Below are 26,625 nucleotides of genomic sequence, written 5' to 3'. Positions count from 1 at the left end.
TGTTGCATCCACAATATTGCACATTCGAGAAAACTAAAAACGCAGAATCATAGATAATGACCATATCTATTAGATTGCTGATTCTGGATCAGATCGGATCATTTTTGTAGCCAAAAGCAAGAAATCAATTTTCTGTGGCTACGCAGCGCCCGACGTCACGCTCAGACTGATTTTCTGTCTCTCTCGCACGCACTTTTTGTCGTGTCGTTTAATATTAGCGGCGTCTGCCGGAGGAGAGTTATACTGACTTAGTATCGGGTATAACCGTAGAGTTGCGGTGTCCGCAGCAACTCACAACGTTCCCCCTCGTTATACCCGATACTCAAAATGAGTATTGGGGTATATTAGATTTGTGGTAAAAGTGGATGTGTGTAACGTCCAGAAGGAATCGTTTCCGACCCCATAAAGTGTATATATTCTTGATCAGCATCAATAGCCGAGTCGATTGAGCCCTGTCTGTCTGTCCGTCTGTCCGTCCGTCCGTCCGTCCGTCCGTCCCCTTCAGCGCCTAGTGCTCAAAGACTATAAGAGCTAGAGCAACGATGTTTTGGATCCAGACATCTGTGATATGTCACTGCTACAAAAATATTTCAAAACTTTGCCCCGCCCACTTCCGCCCCCACAAAGGACGAAAATCTGTGGCATCCACATTTTTAAAGATACGATAAAACTAAAAATCGTAGAATCGTAGAGGATGACTATATGTTCTAGAGTGTAAAATCTCAACCAGATCGTATAATTATTATAGCCAGAATCAAGAAAACAATTTCATTCTTTCTCGCTCTGTCTCTCTCTAACACACAGGTTTCATGGTCGGCTTTGCCAATTGCAAAATATGAGTTCAAGGATCTCAGAACCTATAAGAGCCAGAGCAACCAAATTTGGTATCCACAATCCTGTGATATCGGACCTTGACCGTTTCGTGTCCAAATTTCGCCACACCCCCTTCCGCCCCCGCAAAGGACGAAAATCTGGGGCATCCACAAATCTCAGAGACTATTAAGGCTAGAGTAACCAAATTTGGTATCCGCACTTCTGTTAGATCTTACTATAAAACGTATATCTCAGAATTTCGCCCCACCCTTTTCCGCCCCCACAAAGGACGAAAATCTGTTGCATCCACAATATTGCACATTCGAGAAAACTAAAAACGCAGAATCATAGATAATGACCATATCTATCAGATTGCTGAATCTGGATCAGATTGGATCATTTTTGTAGCCAAAAGCAAGAAATCAATTTTCAGTGGCCACGCAGCGCCCGACGTCACGCTCAGACTGATTTTCTGTCTCTCTCGCACGCACTCTTTGTCGTGTGGTTCAATATTAGCGGCGTCTGCCGGAGGAGAGCCATACTGACTTAGTATCGGGTATAACTGTAGAGTTGCGGTCTCCGCAGCAACTCACAACGTTCCCCCTCGTTTTTTTTTATACCCGATACTCAAAATGAGTATTGGGGTATATTATATTTGTGGTAAAAGCGGATGTGTGTAACGTCCAGAAGGAATCGTTTCCGACCCCATAAAGTATATATATTCTTGATCAGCATCAATAGCCGAGTCGATTGAGCCCTGTCTGTCTGTCCGTCCGTCCGTCTGTCCGTCTGTCCGTCCCCTTCAGCGCCTAGTGCTCAAAGTTTATAAGAGCTAGAGCAACGATGTTTTGGATCCAGACTTCTGTGATATGTCACTGCTACAAAAATGACCATATCTTTAAGACTGCGGAATCTGAATTGGATCGTATTATTATTATAGCCAGCATCAAGAAAACAATTTCATTTTTTCTCATCCTGTCTCTCTTTAACACACACGTAGCATAGGCGGCTTTGCTTAGAGTAAAACATTAGCGCCTAGATCTCAGAGACTACAAAAGCTAGAGCAACCAAATTTGGTATCCACACTCCTAATGTATCGGACCGAGACGAGTTTGTTTCAAAATTTCGCCACACCCCCTTCCGCCCCCGCAAAGGACGAAAATCTGTGGATATTCACAAATCTCAGAGACTATTAAGGCTAGAGGAACCAAATTTATTATTCGCACTCCAGTTAGATCTTACTATAAAACGTGTAACTCCAAATTTCGCCGCACCCCCTTCCGACCACACAAAGAACGAAAATCTGTTGCATCCACAATATTGCAGATTCGAGAAAACTAAAAACGCAGAATCATAGATAATGACCATATCTATCAGATTGCTGAATCTGGATCAGATCGGATCTTTTTTGTAGCCAAAAGCAAGAAATCAATTTTCAGTGGCTACGCAGCGCCCGACGTCACGCTCAGACTGATTTTCTGTCTCTCTCGCACGCACTCTTTGTCGTGTCGTTTAATATTAGCGGCGTCTGCCGGAGGAGAGCCATACTGACTTAGTATCGGGTATAACCGTAGAGTTGCGGTGTCCGCAGCAACTCACAACGTTCCCCCTCGTTTTTTTTTATACCCGATACTCAAAATGAGTATTGGGGTATATTAGATTTGTGGTAAAAGTGGATGTGTGTAACGTCCAGAAGGAATCGTTTCCGACCCCATCAAGTATATATATTCTTGATCAGCATCAATAGCCGAGTCGATTGAGCCCTGTCTGTCTGTCCGTCTGTCCGTCCGTCCGTCTGTCCGTCTGTCCGTCCGTCCGTCTGTCCGTCTGTCCGTCCCCTTCAGCGCCTAGTGCTCAAAGACTATAAGAGCTAGAGCAACGATGTTTTGGATCCAGACTTCTGTGATATGTCACTGCTACAAAAATATTTCAAAACTTCGCCCCGCCCACTTCCGCCCCCACAAAGGACGAAAATCTGTGGCATCCAAAATTTTAAAGATATGAGAAAACCAAAAACGTAGAGAATGACCATATCTTTAAGACTGCGGAATCTGAATTGGATCGTGTTATTATTATAGCCAGCATCAAGAAAACAATTTCATTTTTTCTCGCCCTGTCTCTCTCTAACACACACGTAGCATAGGCGGCTTTGCTTAGAGTAAAACATTAGCGCCTTGATCTCAGAGACTACAAAAGCTAGAGCAACCAAATTTGGTATCCACACTCCTAATGTATCGGACCGAGACGAGTTTGTTTCAAAATTTCGCCACACCCCCTTCCGCCCCCGCAAAGGACGAAAATCTGGGGATATTCACAAATCTCAGAGACTATTAAGGCTAGAGTAACCAAGTTTGGTATCCGCACTCCTGTTAGATCTCACTATAAAACGTGTATCTCAAAATTTTGCCCCTCGCCCTTCCGCCCCCACAAAGAACGAAAATCTGTTGCATCCACAATATTGCAGATTCGAGAAAACTAAAAACGCAGAATCATAGATAATGACCATATCTATCAGATTGCTGAATCTGGATCAGATCGGATCTTTTTTGTAGCCAAAAGCAAGAAATCAATTTTCAGTGGCTACGCAGCGCCCGACGTCACGCTCAGACTGATTTTCTGTCTCTCTCGCACGCACTCTTCGTCGTGTCGTTTAATATTAGCGGCGTCTGCCGGAGGAGAGCCATACTGACTTAGTATCGGGTATAACCGTAGAGTTGCGGTGTCCGCAGCAACTCACAGCGTTCCCCTGGTTATACCCGATACTCAAAATGAGTATTGGGGTATATTAGATTTGTGGTAAAAGTGGATGTGTGTAACGTCCAGAAGGAATCGTTTCCGACCCCATAAAGTATATATATTCTTGATCAGCATCAATAGCCGAGTCGATTGAGCCATGTCTGTCTGTCCGTCCGTCCGTCTGTCCGTCTGTCCGTCCGTCCGTCTGTTCGTCTGTCTGTCCGTCCGTCCGTCCGTCCCCTTCAGCGCCTAGTGCTCAAAGACTATAAGAGCTAGAGCAACGATGTTTTGGATCCAGACTTCTGTGATATGTCACTGCTACAAAAATATTTCAAAACTTCGCCCCGCCCACTTCCGCCCCCACAAAGGACGAAAATCTGTTGCATCCACAATATTGCACATTCGAGAAAACTAAAAACGCAGAATCATAGATAATGACCATATCTATCAGATTGCTGATTCTGGATCAGATCGGATCATTTTTGTAGCCAAAAGCAAGAAATCAATTTTCAGTGGCTACGCAGCGCCCGACGTCACGCTCAGACTGATTTTCTGTCTCTCTCGCACGCACTCTTTGTCGTGTCGTTTAATATTAGCGGCGTCTGCCGGAGGAGAGTTATACTGACTTAGTATCGGGTATCACCGTAGAGTTGCGGTGTCCGCAGCAACTCACAACGTTCCCCCTCGTTATACCCGATACTCAAAATGAGTATTGGGGTATATTAGATTTGTGGTAAAAGTGGATGTGTGTAACGTCCAGAAGGAATCGTTTCCGACCCCATAAAGTGTATATATTCTTGATCAGCATCAATAGCCGAGTCGATTGAGCCCTGTCTGTCTGTCCGTCTGTCCGTCCGTCCGTCCGTCCGTCCGTCCCCTTCAGCGCCTAGTGCTCAAAGACTATAAGAGCTAGAGCAACGATGTTTTGGATCCAGACATCTGTGATATGTCACTGCTACAAAAATATTTCACATATTTGCCCCGCCCACTTCCGCCCCCACAAAGGACGAAAATCTGTGGCATCCACATTTTTAAAGATACGATAAAACTAAAAATCGTAGAATCGTAGAGGATGACTATATGTTCTAGAGTGTAAAATCTCAACCAGATCGTATAATTATTATAGCCAGAATCAAGAAAACAATTTCATTCTTTCTCGCTCTGTCTCTCTCTAACACACAGGTTTCATGGTCGGCTTTGCCAATTGCAAAATATGAGTTCAAGGATCTCAGAACCTATAAGAGCCAGAGCAACCAAATTTGGTATCCACAATCCTGTGATATCGGACCTTGACCGTTTCGTGTCCAAATTTCGCCACACCCCTTCCGCCCCCGCAAAGGACGAAAATCTGGGGCATCCACAAATCTCAGAGACTATTAAGGCTAGAGTAACCAAATTTGGTATCCGCACTTCTGTTAGATCTCACTATAAAACGTATATCTCAGAATTTCGCCCCACCCTTTTCCGCCCCCACAAAGGACGAAAATCTGTTGCATCCACAATATTGCACATTCGAGAAAACTAAAAACGCAGAATCATAGATAATGACCATATCTATCAGATTGCTGAATCTGGATCAGATCGGATCATTTTTGTAGCCAAAAGCAAGAAATCAATTTTCAGTGGCTACGCAGCGCCCGACGTCACGCTCAGACTGATTTTCTGTCTCTCTCGCACGCACTCTTTGTCGTGTGGTTCAATATTAGCGGCGTCTGCCGGAGGAGAGCCATACTGACTTAGTATCGGGTATAACTGTAGAGTTGCGGTCTCCGCAGCAACTCACAACGTTCCCCCTCGTTTTTTTTTATACCCGATACTCAAAATGAGTATTGGGGTATATTAGATTTGTGGTAAAAGTGGATGTGTGTAACGTCCAGAAGGAATCGTTTCCGACCCCATAAAGTATATATATTCTTGATCAGCATCAATAGCCGAGTCGATTGAGCCCTGTCTGTCTGTCCGTCCGTCCGTCTGTCCGTCTGTCCGTCCCCTTCAGCGCCTAGTGCTCAAAGACTATAAGAGCTAGAGCAACGATGTTTTGGATCCAGACTTCTGTGATATGTCACTGCTACAAAAATATTTCAAAACTTCGCCCCGCCCACTTCCGCTCCCACAAACGACGAAAATCTGTGGCATCCACAATTTTAAAGATATGAGAAAACCAAAAACGTAGAATTGTAGAGAATGACCATATCTTTAAGACTGCGGAATCTGAATTGGATCGTATTATTATTATAGCCAGCATCAAGAAAACAATTTCATTTTTTCTCGCCCTGTCTCCCTCAAACACACACGTAGCATAGGCGGCTTTGCTTAGAGTAAAACATTAGCGCCTAGATCTCAGAGACTACAAAAGCTAGAGCAACCAAATTTGGTATCCACACTCCTAATATATCGGACCGAGACGAGTTTATTTCAAAATTTCGCCACACCCCCTTCCGCCCCCGCAAAGGACGAAAATCTGGGGATATTCAAAAATCTCAGAGACTATTAAGGCTAGAGTAACCCAAATTTGGTTTGGAGATTTTACTATTAGATAGTAGCCCCACCCCCTTCCGCCCACACAAAGGACGAAAATCTGTTGCATCCACAATATTGCACATTCGAGAAAACTAAAAACGCAGAATCATAGACAATGACCATATCTATCAGATTGCTGAATCTGGATTATAGCCAATAGGAACAAATCAATTTGCAGTGGCTACGCAGCCCCCGACGTCACGCTCAGACTGATTTTCTGTCTCTCTCGCACGCACTCTTTGTCGTGTCGTTTAATATTAGCGGCGTCTGCCGGAGGAGAGCCATACTGACTTAGTATCGGGTATAACCGTAGAGTTGCGGTGTCCGCAGCAACTCACAACGTTCCCCTCGTTTTTATTGGGAAAACAATTTATATTTATAAAATAACAATTATGGCTAGGGAGGGGGTGGTGGGGGGGGGGGGGGGGGTGGGGGTGGGTCCGCTCCCGCGGGACTGCCGCTAGGCATTACTTCGCGGTATTATAGGGTGTATAAATTCGGCTTTGCGCTTTGTAAAGTGAATGATAACTGCTTCTTCGGAAGTGGATTTTAAGGATTAAAAAAGAATATATATGTGCACTGTAGTTAATAACAGTCAAAAAGCAGTTTCTATAAAGGGTTTCCGTTAGTCGTTGCCGCTCAGAATATCTATCCATTTACTTGTTGGTTCACCAGAACACTCAATGTTTCAACCTTTGTTTTGGTTTGTTTGGTTTTTCAGGGTCTCTGAGCGCACAGCCCCCCCACACTCTACACCAAAACCCCACTCTGGGGGCTCCACTGCCATGTCTGTCCATCTCTCTTGCTCTCGCTGGCTCTCTATCACTGACAGTTAGGTGTGTGGGTCCCCAGGGATTGGCCAATGCCTGCAAGCTGCAGCATGGTCGGTCGGGCGGAGAGACTTCGGAGTAGGAGCTTCAGCTGGAGCAGGAGCATAGCACCGGACGGAACGGAAAGGGACGGTGCCTCATCGCAGGCGGAGGCCATTTGCATTTGTCACATTTTGTGGTCCCGCGAGCAAAGTTTGGCAGAGTAATGCTGTGTCCTGTGCTGTGTCCACGTCCACCCCCACTTCCCTATTTCCCCACTCTTCCTGTATCCGCCCCTGTCCATGTGTCTCCTAGGGTTATGAAAGCAAATCAATCAGATGCACACCAGCCCACACGGCTACGTATGGATACACGGCACACAGGGCACAGGACACAGGACATGGAGTCGATGTCAGGCCAGGTTCACTGGGGAGCAACTGACCAACCAATTGGGTTTGCCCAACTTACGTTTGAGACAGGCGCGCGGCTTGGCCTGTTTGCGTCGGGACATGGCCAGGATGAAGGCGTCTCTGGAGGGTTAGCACTATGCAAATCACTTTTTAACACACAATTTCCTTATGCCTATATCGGTATAGGTCTCGGTTCATCAGCTGATATCGTTTCGCGTTGTTTTGGTTTCGATGGGAATCCTGGCAAGCGCTTCGGATATCCTTGCGCCTTCAGCGTCGGCAACTGACTGAATGGTGTCCGCATCTTTGCCCACAACGTCGCGTTGCCTGGCTCTCTGGCATAACATCACACATCCAGAAACAACCGAAACAGAAGCAGAAGCTCTTAAAACAAAATGGAATTCGCACAGAGCAGTCGGAGTGAGAGTGAGAAAAGAGAAGAGAAGCCACGACGAAGAGCCCGGAACGGGGAGAGGAAGCGGGAGAGGTAGAGGCAACAGCCACCCAAGCCCTCCCATTCCATCCATGCATGTATCAGAGCTAGCCGGCAACTGAACCTTTTCCCCAGAGGGTTGCTTCTGTTTCATCCCCTAGAGACTTATGCGACCAGCGAGTCTGGGGCGCGCACCAATCGTGACGTTTCTGGGTGCCGCATTGCTCTGCCACTGCCACACGGAACCTCATGCTGGCCGGGCACAGTAGGCGACGCAACCACCGTTCTTGTTCGTCTGTTGCAATTATAAAATCAAGTCAATTATTTTATAGCTACCGCTGGGCAAGGGGCGCGATCTTGTTGAGTAAGTCCCAAGGTGCCTCCCGAATTGCCATTTCTACTACCAGGTTTCTCAGCAGCGGGATAACATACGAACACACGTAACTCCTTGGTGGGCCGTGAGAAACGTGGCCAAAGGAGGGACACTCCGAAGTGAGAGTCGAAGGAGAAGGTAATGCTCTGGCAGCGGGTGACGACATTGAGGATTAATCTTTTGTTGTGATTTCCACTCGACTTTCGAACCGAACGCATGGCTTACGAAAGTTGATGTAGTAGTCTTGATATCGGGATATTAATAGAAGTTCTATAGCCGGAAACTGGCGGGAAAGAAAGAAGGAGAATAGTGAAAAAGTAAATTTTAATCACTGATCGAAAATTATATTCCTCGATTTAAATATGCGGCTTAGTATTACTAGCTAATTTGGACCCTCAACACTAAACATATACATACATATTTGTATCCGCTAAATTGATCAGTTTTCTTTAATATTGGCTCCGCTTTGCTGTATGCGAGGCCCTCGTGACATGTTTTAGACCCATTATGCATATAATTAGTTTTCTATAAATGTAACTTGATCCCATTCACATTAGGGTACAAAAAATGCAGTTTCAGCGGCTAAACTGTGTAGGCTTACTGTAGCCGGCATACATGGATATATTGTGTGTGTGTGTTGGTGTCTTACTGAAAACCTTAGGAAAAATAAGATGTCAGATGTAAAACCTTAAATGTTGGTACATGATTTATACGTTCTTTCTACATAGCGACACAACCTTTCCACTTTTCTCAGTGGCGACCCCTGACAGATGGGTCTTTGAATATTCAACCACAGATGGCGTCACTCCAAGTCCAACGAGCGATTTTAAATTCAAATTTATATTATCCAACTGGAAAATTATAAATTCAAATTTAGTTTAAATTGAAGTTTTGTGATATACTGATTTTCCTCGAATTTTAGTCTATCATCTATCTTTTCTGTTTGTATGTGACCGGTTCGGTTATATGCGTCGCTCTTCATGCGGCAGCGATCGGATTGGCGGGAGGGGATTTTCTTGGGATTCAAGCGTAGCACGCTTCGGCTTGTTGTCCCATATCCCAATTGATGTCACAGTCATTGAATAAATTACAAAATAAAAGAATGGTTCATTAATCATATTAGATAATTACATATATGTACATATCTTTATAAGTTAACACCTTTAAAGTCTTAAAACCACAGATGGCGTCACTCCAAGTCCTACGGTCGATTTTAAATTCAAATTTAAATTATCCAACTGGAAAATTATAAATTCAAATTTAGTTTAAATTGAAGTTTTGTGATATACTGATTTTCCTCTAATTTTAGTCTATCATCTATCTTTTCTGTTTGTATGTGACCGGTTCGGTTATATGCGTCGCTCGTCATGCGGCAGCGATCGGATTGGCGGGAGGGGATTTTCTTGGGATTCAAGCGTAGCACGCTTCGGCTTGTTGTCCCATATCCCAATTGATGTCACAGTCATTGAATAAATTACAAAATAAAAGAATGGTTCATTAATCATATTAGATAATTACATATATGTACATATCTTTATAAGTTAACACCTTTAAAGTCTTAAAACCACAGATGGCGTCACTCCAAGTCCTACGGGCGATTTTAAATTCAAATTTAAATTATCCAACTGGAAAATTATAAATTCAAATTTAGTTTAAATTGAAGTTTTGTGATATACTGATTTTCCTCTAATTTTAGTCAATCATCTATCTTTTCTGTTTGTATGTGACCGGTTCGGTTATATGCGTCGCTCGTCATGCGGTAGCGATCGGATTGGCGGGAGGGGATTTTCTTGGGATTCAAGCGTAGCACGCTTCGGCTTGTTGTCCCATATCCCAATTGATGTCACAGTCATTAAATAAATTACAAAAGAAAAGAATGGTTCATTAATCATATTAGATAACTACATATATGTACATATCTTTATAAGTTAACACCTTTAAAGTCTTAAAAGCTTCAAAATATGTATATCTTGTTGTTGGCAGTTGGCGAATATGTGTTTCCATTTACAACGAGGGGGAACGTTGTGAGTTGCTGCGGACACCGCAACTCTACAGTTATACCCGATACTTAGTCAGTATGGCTCTCCTGCGGCAGACGCCGCTAATATTAAACGACACGACAAAGAGTGCGTGCGAGAGAGACAGAAAATCAGTCTGAGCGTGACGTCGGGCGCTGCGTAGTCACTGCAAATTGATTTGTTCCTTTTGGCTATAAAAATTATCTGATCTGATCCAGATTCAGCAGTCTGATAGATATGGTCATTATCTATGATTCTGCGTTTTTAGTTTTTTCGAATCTGCAATATTGTGGATGCAACAGATTTTCGTTCTTTGTGGGGGCGGAAGGGGGTGGGGCGAAATTTTGAGATATACGTTTTATAGTGAGATCTAACAGAAGTGCGGATACCAAATTTGGTTACTCTAGCCTTAATAGTCTCTGAGATTTGTGGATGCCCCAGATTTTCGTCCTTTGCGGGGGCGGAAGGGGGTGCGGCGAAATTTGGACACGAAACGGTCAAGGTCCGATATCACAGGAGTGTGGATACCAAATTTGGTTGCTCTGGGTCTTATAGGTTCTGAGATCCTTGAACTCATATTTTGCAATTGGCAAAGCCGACCATGAAACCTGTGTGTTAGAGAGAGACAGAGCGAGAAAGAATGAAATTGTTTTCTTGATTCTGGCTATAATAATTATACGATCTGGTTGAGATTTTACACTCTAGAACATATAGTCATCCTCTACGATTCTACGATTTTTAGTTTTATCGTATCTTTAAAAATGTGGATGCCACAGATTTTCGTCCTTTGTGTGGGCGGAAGTGGGCGGGGCGAAGTTTTGAAATATTTTTGTAGCAGTGACATATCACAGAAGTCTGGATCCAAAACATCGTTGCTTTAGCTCTTATAGTCTTTGAGCACTAGGCGCTGAAGGGCACGGACAGACGGACGGACGGACAGACGGACAGACAGACATGGCTCAATCGACTCGGCTATTGATGCTGATCAAGAATATATATACTTTATGGGGTCGGAAACGATTCCTTCTGGACGTTACACACATCCACTTTTACCACAAATCTAATATACCCCAATACTCATTTTGAGTATCGGGTATAATAATTCAATTACCGCTTTTGATTTTGGATTCTTTAAATTATAATAAACTTTGCTCTCCCGGTTAACCCCGGTCACGGTCCCGATCCCAGCCACCAGCAGCTTGGCTACTTCATTGCCAGATTTCTTCCAGATATGGAAATTTGCTACGCATATGCCAAGAAAAACGAATGAGAGGATGCGTTCGTTCCGCTGCTCGTTCGGCGACTCCTTCCCAGCCAGCCAGCGCCCATCGACCATTCATCAATTCATTCATGAACAAAATCGAGGGTTAGTGAGTGGAGTGTTTTACTCCTTTGCTTACTATAGACCCAAGACGAGTAGTGCGAGGCGAGTAAAAGTAGCGGCAGGAGGCGCAACGTAACCCAGTCCCCGAAATCAAGGTGGAGGCGCAAAACGAAGAAGTCGCAAAGGCGAAGAAGGTAAAAACGAGAGAAAAGGAAGAAAACATCTGTCGCCAGCAGCAGCTGCCGTCTGTTGTCGCTGCCGATGTCGCTGTCGGTGCATGGATGAGTCGCAGTCGCAGTGGCGGTCGGAGGCAGAGGCACAGTCAGAGCTGAGATGGGGACAGGGACAGACAGCCTGTTGATGAGCCCACAATGCACACATGCTCAATGCTCCATGCCACACGGTGTTGCCGTGTCTTCCATAATGATAAGTCGTAGTTGAGGAAGCCGGCCGACACATTAAATTTGGAGTATTGTCGCTGGGCAACAGCAGCAGCAGCAGCTGCTCGTGGGGCTTAGGACCCCCGAGCCTAAAGAGGTAACTCGAGTGGCAAAAGTTCAGATAGGTCAAGTAAGCATTGGGTTGTCAAAATATTTGGGGATCGATAATGATTCCCTAATCCTGACAAATTGGGTGTTCAAAGGAACGTCAAGTTATGATTTTACAAAATATTCCCATTCCCTTCCACTCTACGTTTACACTTTTAGTACAGAAAACTAATCAATTACGATTCTGTAACTAAATAAGTTGAAATAAAAGCTACAGTATGCTCAAATAATTTTCAGTACAATTGCCTAAATATTTATGCTGGCATTTCGTTTCCTCTAATATGAACATATGTTGGCAATGCTCTCAGTATTCGCTATTCAAACCCAATCCAGAAACAAACAGCGATGTACGAAGTCCTCCCAAGGTATATAGGGCACAAAAACCCTACCTGCCTGTTGCGATACCTTTAAAAAACATACTTCACCTCTTCGGTGAAAACGCAAAGAAGCAAAGAAGAAAACGAAAACCGAAGACAAACGTGCCACATTCAAAATTTGTGCGTGGAATCGAAAGGACGTTCTGCTCCGTCTCTCCGTACGTGCTCGCTCTCTTCTCTCTCTGTGCGATTCGGTGGTATACGACCTTTTTGTTTGTCTCGTTTCGCGCCACCAACCCACCCCCGTCGGACACAGTAACAGTTACGTTGGGCAACTACGGTTACAGCTCGAGTTACCGTTAGTTCTGTAGTAACGTCAAAGGCCGACGAGGACGTGTGTCAGTGCGAAAAGCGTATCGAGGAAGTTGCAAGTGTCGCCAAAATGTCTGCCAACAACCATCACCAAGTGGAGCCAGCCGCAGCAGTGGCCACCGCCCAAAAATCCGCCTCCTCGGAATACCTGAAGCGCACCTGCCTCATCTGCGGATGCCACACGAATCAGACCATCAATATCTACGAGCCGCGCTCCGGGACCAACATAGTGCAGTTGATCCAGGCGAAATTCAAGTTTCAGGTATGGAGTATGGATTTTTCCCATCTAACAAAAATCGATATTTGTACACGGCTCGTCAGATGAGTCATCGTCTTGCAACAACAGCATGACAGCAGCAGCAGCACCGTTACAACGTCCTTCGGCAAAAGTTCTCTGCCTCTTGTATGTGTGTTGTGTGTTGTGTGGGAGTACGCGTGTGTGCCTATTTGCATGTGTGTGCGAGTTTTTGGGTTAAAAGGGGATGAACTCCACCAGAGGCTGGGGCTCAGCAAAAGGGTGGCACGACAAGCCGACAGGCCGACAGGTAAAGGTAGCTCCCACATCATCCCAGCGCTCTCCGAAAGTTTTCGCTGTTTTTCCGCTCTCTCCCAGAGTGCATATCCTGTCGGGGACAACAGGAGCAGTAGTACGGTAGGAGCAGCTGGTGCATTTCTCTTCGGTAATTGGACACTTTGCATATGCCGCCACTTAGATCGATCCGGTGCCTTTCCCATATTCATAATTCCCAACAGCTTTTTCTAATGTGTGATGGGAATGAAAAGTGGAACATGGAAACGATCCTTGACCCGATCCTTGGTTTATTTTCTGTGGAATTGAGTTTCGGGTATTGGATTACACAAATACACTCTCCTACCTGTTTCCGAACCTGCTCAAGGGCTGGGGGCAGTGGCAGATGCAGATGCACGACAATTCGGCCACTTCCCAGTGGGAAGGAGAAGTCGAGGAGCATTGATTGCTCCAATTTCTGCGGGCAGTGAACCTCAACCTCAACCTCAACACATCAGGGTTCCAGTGCTTCCCTGCTGCTGGCTGCTTTATCGGTTCCCTCTTTGGGTTGTGTGTTTGTTATTATCGCATATCAGCTATTGAATACCTGAGGCTGTGTCTGGGTTTTATAGTGTGTGTGCACTTCAACGAAAATTACCGAGTGATTTTGGGTTAGACGGAACTATGTACATACAGCCATGCATTCATACATATGTATATACGGGACACGGTGGTGGTTGTGTCCTGAACAATGCCAAAAACCTGAAAGAGATTCCGGTTCCGAAAAAGGCGCAAATCCAAACAAAAGTTCTTAAATATCCCTATCCCTATCCCTTCAACCCCATAAAACAAATAACTTCTAAGAAATTCTTTTTGATTTAGATTCTCTGCATTTCCCAGCAGAAGCCTTAGAAAGGAGCCTCAGAGTGCCCAAAACAAAACAAAGCCCAAACTAGTCTTGCCTCCTATTTTAAGGTCTTCGTCTACTCTGTTATTTCGGGGGCGCATCTTTTCTAGGGTTTCTTAGATATGGATTAGGATTCCCCAATCACAACGGAATATGGGGCACTGACAGCTGAAGGAATAACAGTATCCTACTCAAGCACAGGAGTATTTTTGAAGTGGTTGCAAAAAGATTGAAGTGGGAATCCTATCAAAATACACTTTTAAACATTGTAGAAGCCTGAAGTTTAACTGCGCTTAAGTTAAATATGTATTAATAGAAATTATCCAGTAATTCTTATGATCATAGGAGTAACTGCCATGTGTCCACTACTCACAGAACCTCCCTCTGTTCTCACCCCTTAAAAAAACATACCCGTTAAACATACCCTGTGGCTTTGCCCTCGAGGATCGTTGATTGCTTAGAGCCATTGTTGCGAAAGCATATACCACCACCTGCCGCGATCGTAGCGTGGCAACCAGAACTCCACCCGCACCCTCGTAAGCCACCCTGCCGCCGCTTGAATTCAGGGAAACCCAACTGAGACCGTTCTCTAGCGTGTGCTGTGCTGGGACAATACTCATAAAGCCCACAATGACATTGCTATAAACTTCAGTTGCAATCAGTTGTCTGTCTGCTCCTTACCGCTAGCCTCCACCGCCTGCTCCCTCCATCTCTCTCTCTTTGCTACCTTCTCTTGTCTCCCGTCTCCTCTGGCTCTGACCGTGTGCGTGTGTGGCTGCCTGGATGCCTGCTGCTGTCTGAATTGCACCTGGCCTGCAATTTGCATTATTATACCGTTTACACATGGCTCTTTGAGCTCACCTTTTCATGTCCGAGCAAAGGTAAACAGGGATCGACAATCGTTCCTGATCCTGGCTCCCTACAGTACCCCTTCTACCCTTCCTTCCTTATCTAATGCGCCGAGCAGCTGTCGCGCCTGCGCGTGCCTAATGCCATAGTTCTCGTTCACCCAGTTCCCGGCGCGGTTCCACTGCGATTCGACGGGGCGCGTGTCCGTTGGAGAAACGGGTTTGCTTCTGGCTAACCGAATATCCCTTTGGCTTTGACTGGTTTTTGGGCCTTTTGGGCCAGCTGCTTCTGCCTCTGCCGCGGCCGCTGTTAATGCTGCCTGGGCTCTTCTTGGGCAGGTGCACGAAATTATTGATATCCGAGGAATGTTGGCTCTTGGGTAATTAATATGCCTGCCCTGCTCAAGGCTCGCCTGGCAGTCGCTTCAAAATTGCTATGATATGTTTTGCACCTTTGACTGCAGATACATAGTTCTCCACGGTTCGGTTCGAGCTCGAGCCTCATTAGTGGTCACTCGGAGAGCGATCACTAAGTGCATTGGCGTATCGTAATTTTCGAAAGGTTTATTCTGTGGTTATGCTTGGCTAGAGGTGACAGGACATGAAATGGGGAGGACTAACGACACTTGGGTTACCAAACATTCTAGGATTACAAATGGTTATGCAGCTCGACGATGAATCGAATACGAGTATCGATCTATTTACAATCTATTATCTTTCAATGTCTCACCCGCATTCTTCTTCTCCAATTACAGCCCCTCAATGAGGATAAGTTTCTGTGCTTCAGCTGCAACAACTGGCTTATCAATTGGCACTCCCTGCAGGCTCTCAACAGCAACGATGCCGACAGCCAGAGTCGGAGCCCCTCCGCCCAAATGGGCAACAACAGCAGCGGCAGTCTATTGCCGCAAGACAGGGCGCGTCGGATGGGTCGTCCGGTGGCCTATGTGCAGCCACAGGTACGCGTTAGTCCCCGGTCTCAGCCTCTGGTCCGCGTCCAACCCCAGCCACAGCCCCAACAAATGCGAGTACGCGTCCAACCTCAGCCGCAGCCCCAACCACAATTCCAGCAGCAGCCTTTGGTACGAATCCAGCCCCAGACACAGTTCCAGCAACAGCCCCATATACGTGTGCAGCCCCAGGCGTTGTTTCCGCAACATCCCCAGCCCCAGCCACAACAAGCACGTGTGCGCGTACAGCCCCAATCCCAGCCAAGGATTCGCACCCAGTCCCGGGTTCGCGTGCAGCCCCGATTACGCGGCCCGAACCAGTCACAGCCCCGTAACAATGTCAATCTTGCTCCGGCGGCCATCACCTACAGAAAGAGGAGTAGCAGCAGAGGCTTTGGGTCCGTCGATGGTATGAGCAAGATTCTCCGCCAGTGCTACCTGGAGAGCGTCAAGTTCTGGTCGCAGCCAAAGAAAATAACCCAACAGTCGCTTAATGACCACCTCCGACAGTTCCAGGAGAAGAGTAATCTTCTGGGAAAGGTGCAAGGTGTGGCGCCTCGGCGGAAGCCAGCTGTGGTGGCCATGGAGAGGCCAGCAGCAGGTGCCACTGCTCACCAGTTAACCAATGAGGACACCTTACCACCGGCACCGGCAGCGGCACCGGATACGGCACCTGCTCCGACTTCAGCTCCATCTCCGACTCACCAAAGATTCGCCCAGCCGAGTGTCGATGGCAAGGTGGTGGCCATGTTCCGACGATTGGGTACCACGCTCAGCAGAGAGAGCTCAATGGATGGGGAGCCATCAGAATCGTCAGCACCCACCACCTCAACCGCATCTCCACCTCCCCGCCCTCCGCAAATAATGAGCCCCTCCAAGCAGCGACCGCGCTGGACGCGAACCATCGACGATGATGAAGTCCTGCTGGAATTCGATAGCGTCATATCCGAGGTCCTACCAGCACCAGTGGCGTCATCATTGACAACATCCCCAACGTCAACCACCGCAAGGCGATGCCTCCGCTATCCAATTACCAATGAAAGGGAGGAGGACGAGGATGGGCAAGGGACAGCAAACGAGTTGGAGGAAATGGAAGTGTTGCAGGAACAGGAAGTGCAACTGGAGCTGGACGAGGAAGAGAAGCCGCAGAGCCACGACGAAGAAAGCAGCGTGGAAATTTCCCACCAAGCCAGCCTAGAGCATTCTGGCCTGCGGCTGCCCCGAGGTCTGAGCATCAGCCTGATCTAAGGGGGCAGATCGACTACGCACACACGGGTGTGGGTATCAGTAGGAGTAGGGTCCCCCAAGTGGGCCGAAAACCATCAAAAGAATAGTCAAATTGAATGCACAAAGCATAAGTATATTAATAGGCATTAGCTAATGTCGTATCTATTTATTTATTTATTAAATTAACAAATTATCTGTTAATAATGGTACTTAGTTACTAAAGGCAGAAAAAGATAAGTTAAAAGTTAGCTAAATTTAAATGATTATAAATATTGCATGCAATTAGTTTAAGAGACAGTTCAGGGGATAGGGTTAGACAGAGGGAGTTATAATTATGGCATAAAACCCTAAAAGGTTCATGATCAGCATAATTAGACCTACATATGGGTAGACGGATAGGCCTAAAAGTACGGGTAGGTCTGGATGGAACGGCCAAGTCAATCTGACCCAAAAGAGATTGAGAGTAAACAGACCCAAGCAGCAGCTTGTGCACGAACATTACGCCATTGCATATTCTGCGATGGTGCAACGACGGCAGGTCAATAAGATTTAGCCTAGACCGGTAGGGTGGCAAGATTCTACCCGAGTCCCAGTTAAAGTTCCGAAGGGCAGAAATTAAAAATTGCTTTTGCACGGATTCAATAACAGCCTGCTGCTCTTTATACTGCGGGCTCCACACACAAGAACAATACTCCAATATAGGACGTACTAACGAGATGTACAGTTGTTTCGTAACGTACGGGTCGTCAAACTCCTTGGACCAACGCTTGATGAACGCTAAAACACCCTTAGCTTTATTTACAGTTGCAGCTATATGGGTGTTGAAACACATCTTATGATCAAAAAGGACTCCGAGGTCATTTGAACTCGAAATTCGCTCAAGGACATGATTTCCTAGAACATATGAGACAAAATGAGGAGCGCGACGGTAAAATGTCATAAGTTTGCATTTGGAAAGGTTCAGAAAAAGAAGATTAGTTGAACACCACAATAGTAGTTCACTTAGATCAAGTTGAAGGCGTGTGTGCAAATACCAATCAGAGTAAGAAAGACAGATTTTGACATCATCAGCATACATTAGTGTAGTAGAGTATGTTATAACTTGAGGAAGGTCGTTCACAAATAAAATAAACAGAAGCGGGCCCAGATGACTTCCCTGTGGCACACCTGAAGTAACATTAACAGTATTTGACAACACGTTAGAAAACAAAACACGTTGAGTACGGTTAGAGAGATAGGACAAAATCCAATCTAGAAGATTCGTTGGGAACCCTAATAAGGAGAGCTTTTGAATAAGCAGAGCATGGTTCACAGAATCGAATGCCTTGCTGAAGTCCGTAAAAACTACATCCGTCTGCAAACCAATTTGAAAACCACGGTGGATTAGGTTAGAAAACTCAAGAAGGTTAGTCGATGTTGAACGATGTCTGAAAAAACCGTGTTGCGACGGAGATATCAAGCTGCAACAAAGATGTTGCAGTTGCCGGGTGACCAGGAACTCAAGAAGCTTCGGGATGGCGGAAAGCTTTGCGATACCACGATAGTTTTCAATGTTTGATCTTGAACCTTTTTTGTGAAGCGGAATGATGTAGGACTCATTCCAAATTACTGGGAGACAAGACTGTTCCAAGGAGAGGTTGAAGAGAAAGGTCAAGGGCTTGCAAAGGGACTGGGCACAGTGTTTTAAGATGCAACTTGGTACCTTATCTGGACCCGCAGAAAACGATATGTCCATAGATGACAAACCTTCAAGAACAACGCTTTCCTCGAAAAAGGGCAGAAAAATACTGTTAGCTTGAGGTAGCTGGTACGGATACGGAGTGGATGCGTTGTAAATATGAGACGAGTACGTTGTTTGGAAAAAGTTAGCGAATAAATTTGCAATACCAACAGCAGAAGCTTCTGTTTTGTTCTGGTAATGAAGGGACGGAGGAAAAACGTTTGACTTGCGCTTAGAATTAACGAACGAATAGAATTTTTTAGGATCACTACGAAAATTACTACTACATTGTGAAAGGTAATGATTATAACACTGACTATTGACGGCAAGGAACAGAGAGCGAGCGGAGGAGTATAGAGCTAAGGCCAACGTGGAGCCCGACTTCTGGTACTTTTTATAGAGCCGGGATTTATTATTTTTTAAGTATGACAAATACTTGGAGAACCAGGGAGGCTTGGACGATACAGGTACAGTGATATCTGGAACAAACGTATTAAGGGCGGAGTAAATAGAACTATAAAACGAGTTAACAGTTGCATCTATGTTCGGTAATGAATAAAGAAACGACCAATCAACACGCGAGAGATGTAGATCTAAATCAATAAAGTTTGTTTTGCGAAAACACTTTATGTGACAAGGAGCCATGGAACTGTCAGCACCTCCAGATTGTGTACACTCCAGTGATATCAACAAAGTTGGATGGTAAGGATCTTCAGGGAGAGATATTGGGCTTGCTCTAGATACAGTAGTAAGAGAACCATCGTTAACAAAAACGAGGTCAAGAAGTCTGTCCCTAATGTTTTTAACGGCATTAATTTGGACAAGGGAAATATCCGTTAGCCCATTGATAAAGTCATTATGGCAATTGGGAAACAACAGGTTAGCGTCATTACAAGGCAGCCAAGAAAGAAATGGGAGGTTAAAGTCCCCCATGACAATAATTCGATCATTGCACCCTAATGTAGAAACAACATTATTAATTGCTGAAAGGTGGTGTAAGTAAAGCTCAGCATCAGACCTGGGAGGAATGTAAGAGCAGGTTAAATAGAAAAATGCGGAGCCAACACGAACTTTGACTGCAACAAATTCAATTCCATGAATGTTATTGAATGGGAATAACTCAGATGAGAAAACAGATTTAACTGCAATCAGAACCCCACCTGCAAAAGATGGGCGGTCCATTCTATAAATAGTGTAACTATCAATGAAAATTTCGTGATCATTGACAGAGGAGTTAAGCCAGGTTTCGGTAAACGCGATGGCATCGAAATCAAAGGACGCGCTATTAGTATGAATTTGACGCAACTTTCCCAGCAAACTGCGAACGTTCTGATAGTGCATGGAAAAATAGTACATTAGTTTTTTGGAGCATGTTCGGTAATTCTTGGATTCGAGTTCGAATCTTTGAGAAGGAACTCATGCACAATTGTATGCTCAGGCCATATTGACGGTTCTAGAGAACAGGATAGTAAAGAATCAGGGAGAAGAATTTTAAATGATGATATGTTGCGCTTATGTTTAAATGAAAATTTAGTCACAACTATATCAACAGGCGAAGTGTTAAGTTTAGTGGCAAGATGTTGTTTAACATCCTCCGTTGTAGCCTCAGGAATAAGACGAGAAACAAATATTGCTTTCCGAGGGACCACTGCTTTAAGTTGAAGTCCCGAGCGAGATCGAGATGGTGGAGCCACACCTAAAAGAGATCTCGGTACAAGGGCAGAGGAATTGGCAGCAATGGCTGTAGCAGGAATTGGAGTAGGAATTGCAGCAGGAATTGGAGCAGGAATTGGAGCAGGAATTGGCAAGACGTCGTCAGCAACCAGCACACCCGCACTAGGAGCACTCACCGCGTCAGAAGTGACGGCCACAGAAACTGCAGGGATGGGATTGATGCTGTTGGGGAGTTGGGTGCTCGAAGGAAGCACATTGCTCGGTGTAAAGAACTCCGGAGCCACCGTTGGCGGATTTACAGACAACGGCGTGGCATGCCTACACGGAAATGCTTCCGATGGATGAAGGTGGGAGGCAGGCGTACCAATCGGATTAGGTTGCAAGAGATTGGTATCATTATGCGGAATTTTCCGTCTAGGCGATTCGCTCAAGAGTTTGAGCCCAAGAAACTGTGATTCAAGGGCAAGAAATTTCTCGTTGAGAGCCACAAATTGTTTCCGGACATCCAGAAACCCAGTTCGAGTCTGTCTCATAAATGTGCGCATTTCGGCCTCAATCTCCCGACAAGCCAGACATGACCAAGACAGGCCCATGCGTTTCGAGATCAGATCATTCAGCCGGCCAAAATTTCCACCACCAGCACATTTTATGTGGGCAAAATTGTCGCACAGCCAGCAGCTAAGAAATGAATCACCAATGATAACACCACCGAATTCACATTTCTTTGCACTACAAACGATTGCCATTATTGACAGCAGTAGAATCACTGTGCACGAATAATAAGAGAACGGAGTGAGATCGCAGGTAAAGTAGGAGAGCAGACAGCAGAGCGAGCCAGACAATCAGCTGCAGCGGCAATAATTCAAAGCAGATGATCCAACGAAGTGCAGAAAACGAGCGGTAAACTCACCAAAGCAGAGACACAAAAGAAAAGTCCACAGAGAGGGAGAGTGTAGGCAATCCAGAGAGAGTGAGAGCAACAATGCGAGAAGCCCGCGTATGCTCACGAGAGAGTGTGGGCGATGCAAACGCTGATGCGCGAGAACAGTGCACACCGAAGAAGCGATAACGAAAAGCAGACTGGGCAAAAAACAATAACAAATTGCCTGCACGAGTCCGATGTGTTACGTTGCAATATTGAATTTATATTAAACACTTGTTTACAAACAAAACACTGGTGGTTAACACAAAGTAGAATCAAATTAAAGAGATGCGATAATAAATCAAAACAAAGACACAACAATGTTGTATGATATTTAGGCAAAGGGCGGAGAATGCGGGAGCAAGAAAAAAACACAACCGGCTTAAGCAAGAGCTAGAAGCGAATAGTACCTTGAATTATGTTAATTGATAGTCAATATATGTATTAGCGCCTGATTGATCGAAAGCAGCAGACAAAATACCTAAGAATGTTAAGTTAACGATGTGGAAAGCTATATTTAAAATATATTAGAGTTAATCAACCTCCACTACCAATCCCCCCCCCCCCGCCCCGTCCCCACAAGCCAATGTAGTTGAATTTGTGTCTTTCCCACAAAAGATAAAGTATTACAAAATATGAAAAAATAAAAGTACATAAATAGCACAACAGCAATCAAAATTTACATAAATCTTTGTTTTTTTTTAAACTATTTTCTTTTAGATATTTCGGGGACCTTTGCAATAACATTATCTATTCAAAATTAAAACGAGGGGGAACGTTGTGAGTTGCTGCGGACACCGCAACTCTACAGTTATACCCGATACTAAGTCAGTATGGCTCTCCTCCGGCAGACGCCGCTAATATTAAACGACACGACAAGGAGTGCGTGCGAGAGAGACAGAAAATCAGTCTGAGCGTGACGTCGGGCGCTGCGTAGCCAGTGCAAATTGATTTGTTCCTATTGGCTATAATGATCTGATCTGATCCAGATTCAGCAATCTGATAGATATGGTCTGCGTTTTTAGTTTTCTCGAATGTGCAATATTGTGGATGCAACAGATTTTCGTCCTTTGTGGGGGCGGAAGGGGGTGGGGCGAAATTCTGAGATATACGTTTTATAGTGAGATCTAACGGAAGTGCGGATACTAAATTTGGTTACTCTAGCCTTAATAGTCTCTGAGATTTGTGGATGCCCCAGATTTTCGTCCTTTGCGGGGGCGGAAGGGGGTATGGCGAAATTTGGACACGAAACGGTCAAGGTCCGATATCACAGGAGTGATATTACAGAGGATACCAAATTTGGTTGTATTAGGTATTGGTATTAGGCAATTGGCAAAACCGACCATGAAACCTGTGTGTTAGAGAGAGACAGAGCGAGAAATAATGAAATTGTTTTCTTGATTCTGGCTATAATAATTATACGATCTGGTTGAGACCTTACACTCTAGAACATATAGTCATCCTCTACGATTCTGCGTTTTTGGTTTTATCGTATCTTTAAAAATGTGGATGCAACAGATTTTCGTCCTTTGTGGGGGCGGAAGTGGGCGGGGCGAAGTTTTGAAATATTTTTGTAGCAGTGACATATCACAGAAGTCTGGATCCAAACCATCGTTGCTCTAGCTCTTATAGTCTTTGAGCACTAGGTGCTGAAGGGGACGGACAGACGGACGGACGGACAGACGGACAGGCGGACATACGGACAGACAGACAGACAGACAGGGCTCAATCGACTCGGCTAGTGATGCTGATCAATAATATATATACACTAATGGGGTCGGAAACGATTCCTTCTGGACGTTACACACATCCACTTTTACCACAAATCTAATATACCCCAATACTCATTTTGAGTATCGGGTATAATTACTGCCTAAGATAACAGAACTGCCAGACTACTTGAACTCTGCGATCAGTAGCGCCCCAGCGGCGATTTCTTGAACTATTTGAATTTTTTTGCATACAATACATAGCTCGTTGCTGCAAAATTGCAGATGGCGCCAGTCGCATCCCCGGCACCAGCTACCATCTGATTTTTAAAGTGTGCTGTCAGGCGCAATCAGCTGCTCTTCCTAACAGTGTTTTGTTATAAAAAATAGGCTCGCTTTTCAAAAGGGATGTTACTGGATTGAAATGCCGGCACCTTGTCGTGAAGGCCTTCAATCAGCTATTGTTGGAGAGCTAACCAAGATTGAGGTGAGCGAAATGTCGGCAATTCCAATTTCCCACTTAACAAACGGCGTATTTCCAGTTGACCATGGTCCAGGCCGATCCTCCGATTCTGTAGTCCGCACAGGGATCAAAAAGCGTGCCATATTTCACTTCAGCGATACGGAGGATGACCAAGATGATGTGCCATTAAGGCAGCGCATTACTGACAGCCATGCGAAAAGCTCGTCAGCAAAGCTACACAGGTCCAATCTGTGCGGCAAATCTTTCAGATACATCACAAATCTCTATCGCCACAAGAAAAGAGATCACGGCCATCCACAGCATTCAAAAGGTGAGAGCTCCGAATCATTCCGAACAAGACAAGTAGATCTCTATTAAAAATGCATGCAATTTCAGACAATCGTACAAGCACATAATGTTGCTTATCAAGCACAAGCTAATTAACTGCCAAATCCAATCCCATTTCCATCCATATATCAATACATATAACATTCAGCATCCCTAATATTTGGTCATTAGGTGTCCATCCATCGTATATATTGTTCTAGAATGTGGTACCAGCAGATACCCAATCTGTCGGTTGGGCTAGGTCAGTAATGATTCACCCACAACTGCGGCATACTTTTGCAAAAAACAATTCTAGAGACGCAGTCGATTTCGGGATATTCCCGAATATCATTTTTATGGCTTGATTCTCAGAATTATAATTTGCTTTCGCCTCATGTACAAAGAATAGAATTGTAATTTCGTTTTGTGATTATTTTAGTGGACTCGTATTTGTTTTAGTTAGCCAATTGCGTAGTGAGAGCGAACGTGTTCAGGTCATCATCGATCGTCGCGATATTTATGCAATTGAGACTGAAAAATAAAAGTACGCACAGCCCTCATTCATTCTGGCATTACAATATTATATCAAGGCGAACCAAGCCGAACAGAAATGATGACTGACGACATGACTGGCAATAAATATTGTATCAATTTGTCCTGAACTTGAAGATGACTTGGCGCTACATCGCACAGAGAAGAGCAGACCAGAGATGAGCGGAGGAGCGCATGCGACTGCCGGAAGTAAAGCCCCATCGAGTATACGCAGTGTGGCCGTGTAATGTGGTTAAATTTCTTAATGCCACCGCCAAATGACGGCCAAGGTTGAGGCTGGCACCACTTGCCACATGGCACGTTCTACGCTCTGCCACCGATCTGCCACAGAGGCCGGCATTGAAGGCTTTGAGACATTTTTTATCCACCTCAAGGATGCAATATCTTGCCAAAAGTGTGGACCTGGCTAAGGTCAGGCAGCATCGGCATCGTCTCCAAATGGAACGAAAGCAGAGAGTCGAGCCAGCAAATGTCAGTTCAATACACATCAGATTATGTCATCCGTGGGGCAGTCTCCAACTCCCCACCAACAAAATGGATGCCATGGCCGACTCGTTTTTTATAATTTACATCATTTATTTTTAGCAGAGCCCACACAGGTCCATCAAGATCGGGATGAACCCTTGCCATTAAGTTGTTCTGGAAAATTCCATTTTCGGTTCCTGTTTCAGTACATTTAATTAGCATAAATTTAAAAGGGAATTTAGCAACCTCCTGGCAGGAAGTTTAATCATCCGATCACATAAACCCCTGCTCTGTGATTACTCTCCCAATTTGGCTGGCTATGGATGTGGCTGTGGATGTTATGCAAGCGGTACGCACAACACGCTTCCCGTTGCCCACCGGCAACCATGCATCCGTGGCAGGATGGGATCTAATATTGGGGCCGGCCTGCTTCTGGCCCGCACGGTGAAAAATTGTGCGACAATTAGTTCAGGCATGCAGGCAGCCACTGCCGCTGGCCAGGCTTCCAAACGGGTTTCTTCTTGGCCCGGAGAGTGCGAGTGGGCGGCACTGCCCGATGCGTGTGTGCAAAAATCCCATATATCATACACGAGTATACCTATGGAAATTGTTTAATAAATCGAAAAATGAAACAAAAAACGAGGGGGAACGTTGTGAGTTGCTGCGGACACCGCAACTCTACAGTTATACCCGATACTAAGTCAGTATGGCTCTCCTCCGGCAGACGCCGCTAATATTAAACGACACGACAAGGAGTGCGTGCGAGAGAGACAGAAAATCAGTCTGAGCGTGACGTCGGGTGCTGCGTAGCCAGTGCAAATTGATTTGTTCCTTTTGGCTATAAAAATGATCTGATCTGATCCAGATTCAGCAATCTGATATATATGATCATTATCTATGATTCTGCGTTTTTAGTTTTCTCGTATCCTCAATATTGTGGATGTAACAGATTTTCGTCCTTTGTGGGGGCGGAAGGGGGTGGGGCGAAATTTTGAGATATATGTCTTATAGTGAGATCTAACAGGAGTGCGGATACCAAATTTGGTTACTCTTGCCTTAATAGTCTCTGAGATTTGTGAATATCCCCAGATTTTCATCCTTTGCGGGGGCGGAAGGGGGTGTGGCGAAATTTTGAAACAAACTCGTCTCGGTCCGATATATTAGGAGTGTGGATACCAAATTTGGTTGCTCTAGCTTTTTTAGTCTCTGAGATCTAGGCGCTAATGTTTTACTCTAAGCAAATCCGGCTATGCTACGTGTGTGTTAGAGAGAGACAAGGCGAGAAAAAATTAAATTGTTTTCTTGATTCTGGCTATAATAATTATACGTTCTGGTTCAGATTTAGCACTCTAGAAGATATGGTCATTGTCTACAATTCTACGTTTTTGGTTTTCTCATATCTTTAAAATTGTGGATGCCACAGATTTTCGTCCTTTGTGGGGGCGGAAGTGGGCGGGGCGAAGTTTTGAAGTAATTTTGTAGCAGTGACATATCACAGAAGTCTGGATCCAAAGCATCGTTGCTCTAGCTCTTATAGTCTTTGAGCACTATGCGCTGAAGGGGACGGACAGACGGACAGACGGACTTACGGACAGACGGACAGACGGACAGACAGACATGGCTCAATCGACTCGGCTATTGATGCTGATCAGGAATATATATACTTTATGGGGTCGGAAA

General features: G+C 45.1%; 1 protein-coding gene across 1 annotated transcript; it reads left to right on the top strand.

Moving 5' to 3' along the window:
* Positions 1-12,473: 12,473 nt before the first annotated feature.
* On the top strand, positions 12,474-17,238 carry LOC108160468 (protein phyllopod). Its single transcript, XM_017294485.2, has 2 exons — positions 12,474-12,935; positions 15,692-17,238. Exons 1-2 carry the CDS (start codon positions 12,744-12,746, stop codon positions 17,132-17,134), a joined length of 1,635 nt encoding a protein of 544 aa, XP_017149974.2. The 5' UTR covers positions 12,474-12,743; the 3' UTR covers positions 17,135-17,238.
* Positions 17,239-26,625: the final 9,387 nt, after the last annotated feature.

Source organism: Drosophila miranda (genome assembly GCF_003369915.1).
Source record: "Drosophila miranda strain MSH22 chromosome Y unlocalized genomic scaffold, D.miranda_PacBio2.1 Contig_Y1_pilon, whole genome shotgun sequence".
NCBI classification, from domain to species: Eukaryota; Metazoa; Arthropoda; class Insecta; order Diptera; family Drosophilidae; genus Drosophila; species Drosophila miranda.
This window is presented reverse-complemented; position numbering and strand designations above follow the sequence as displayed.

Excerpts from the sequence above, each read along its gene's own strand:
- LOC108160468 (XM_017294485.2), top strand. The coding sequence starts at position 12,744 with ATGTCTGCCAACAACCATCACCAAGTGGAGCCAGCCGCAGCAGTGGCC. Across the intron at positions 12,936-15,691 it reads AGGCGAAATTCAAGTTTCAG|CCCCTCAATGAGGATAAGTT; the intron begins GTATGGAGTATG and ends CTCCAATTACAG.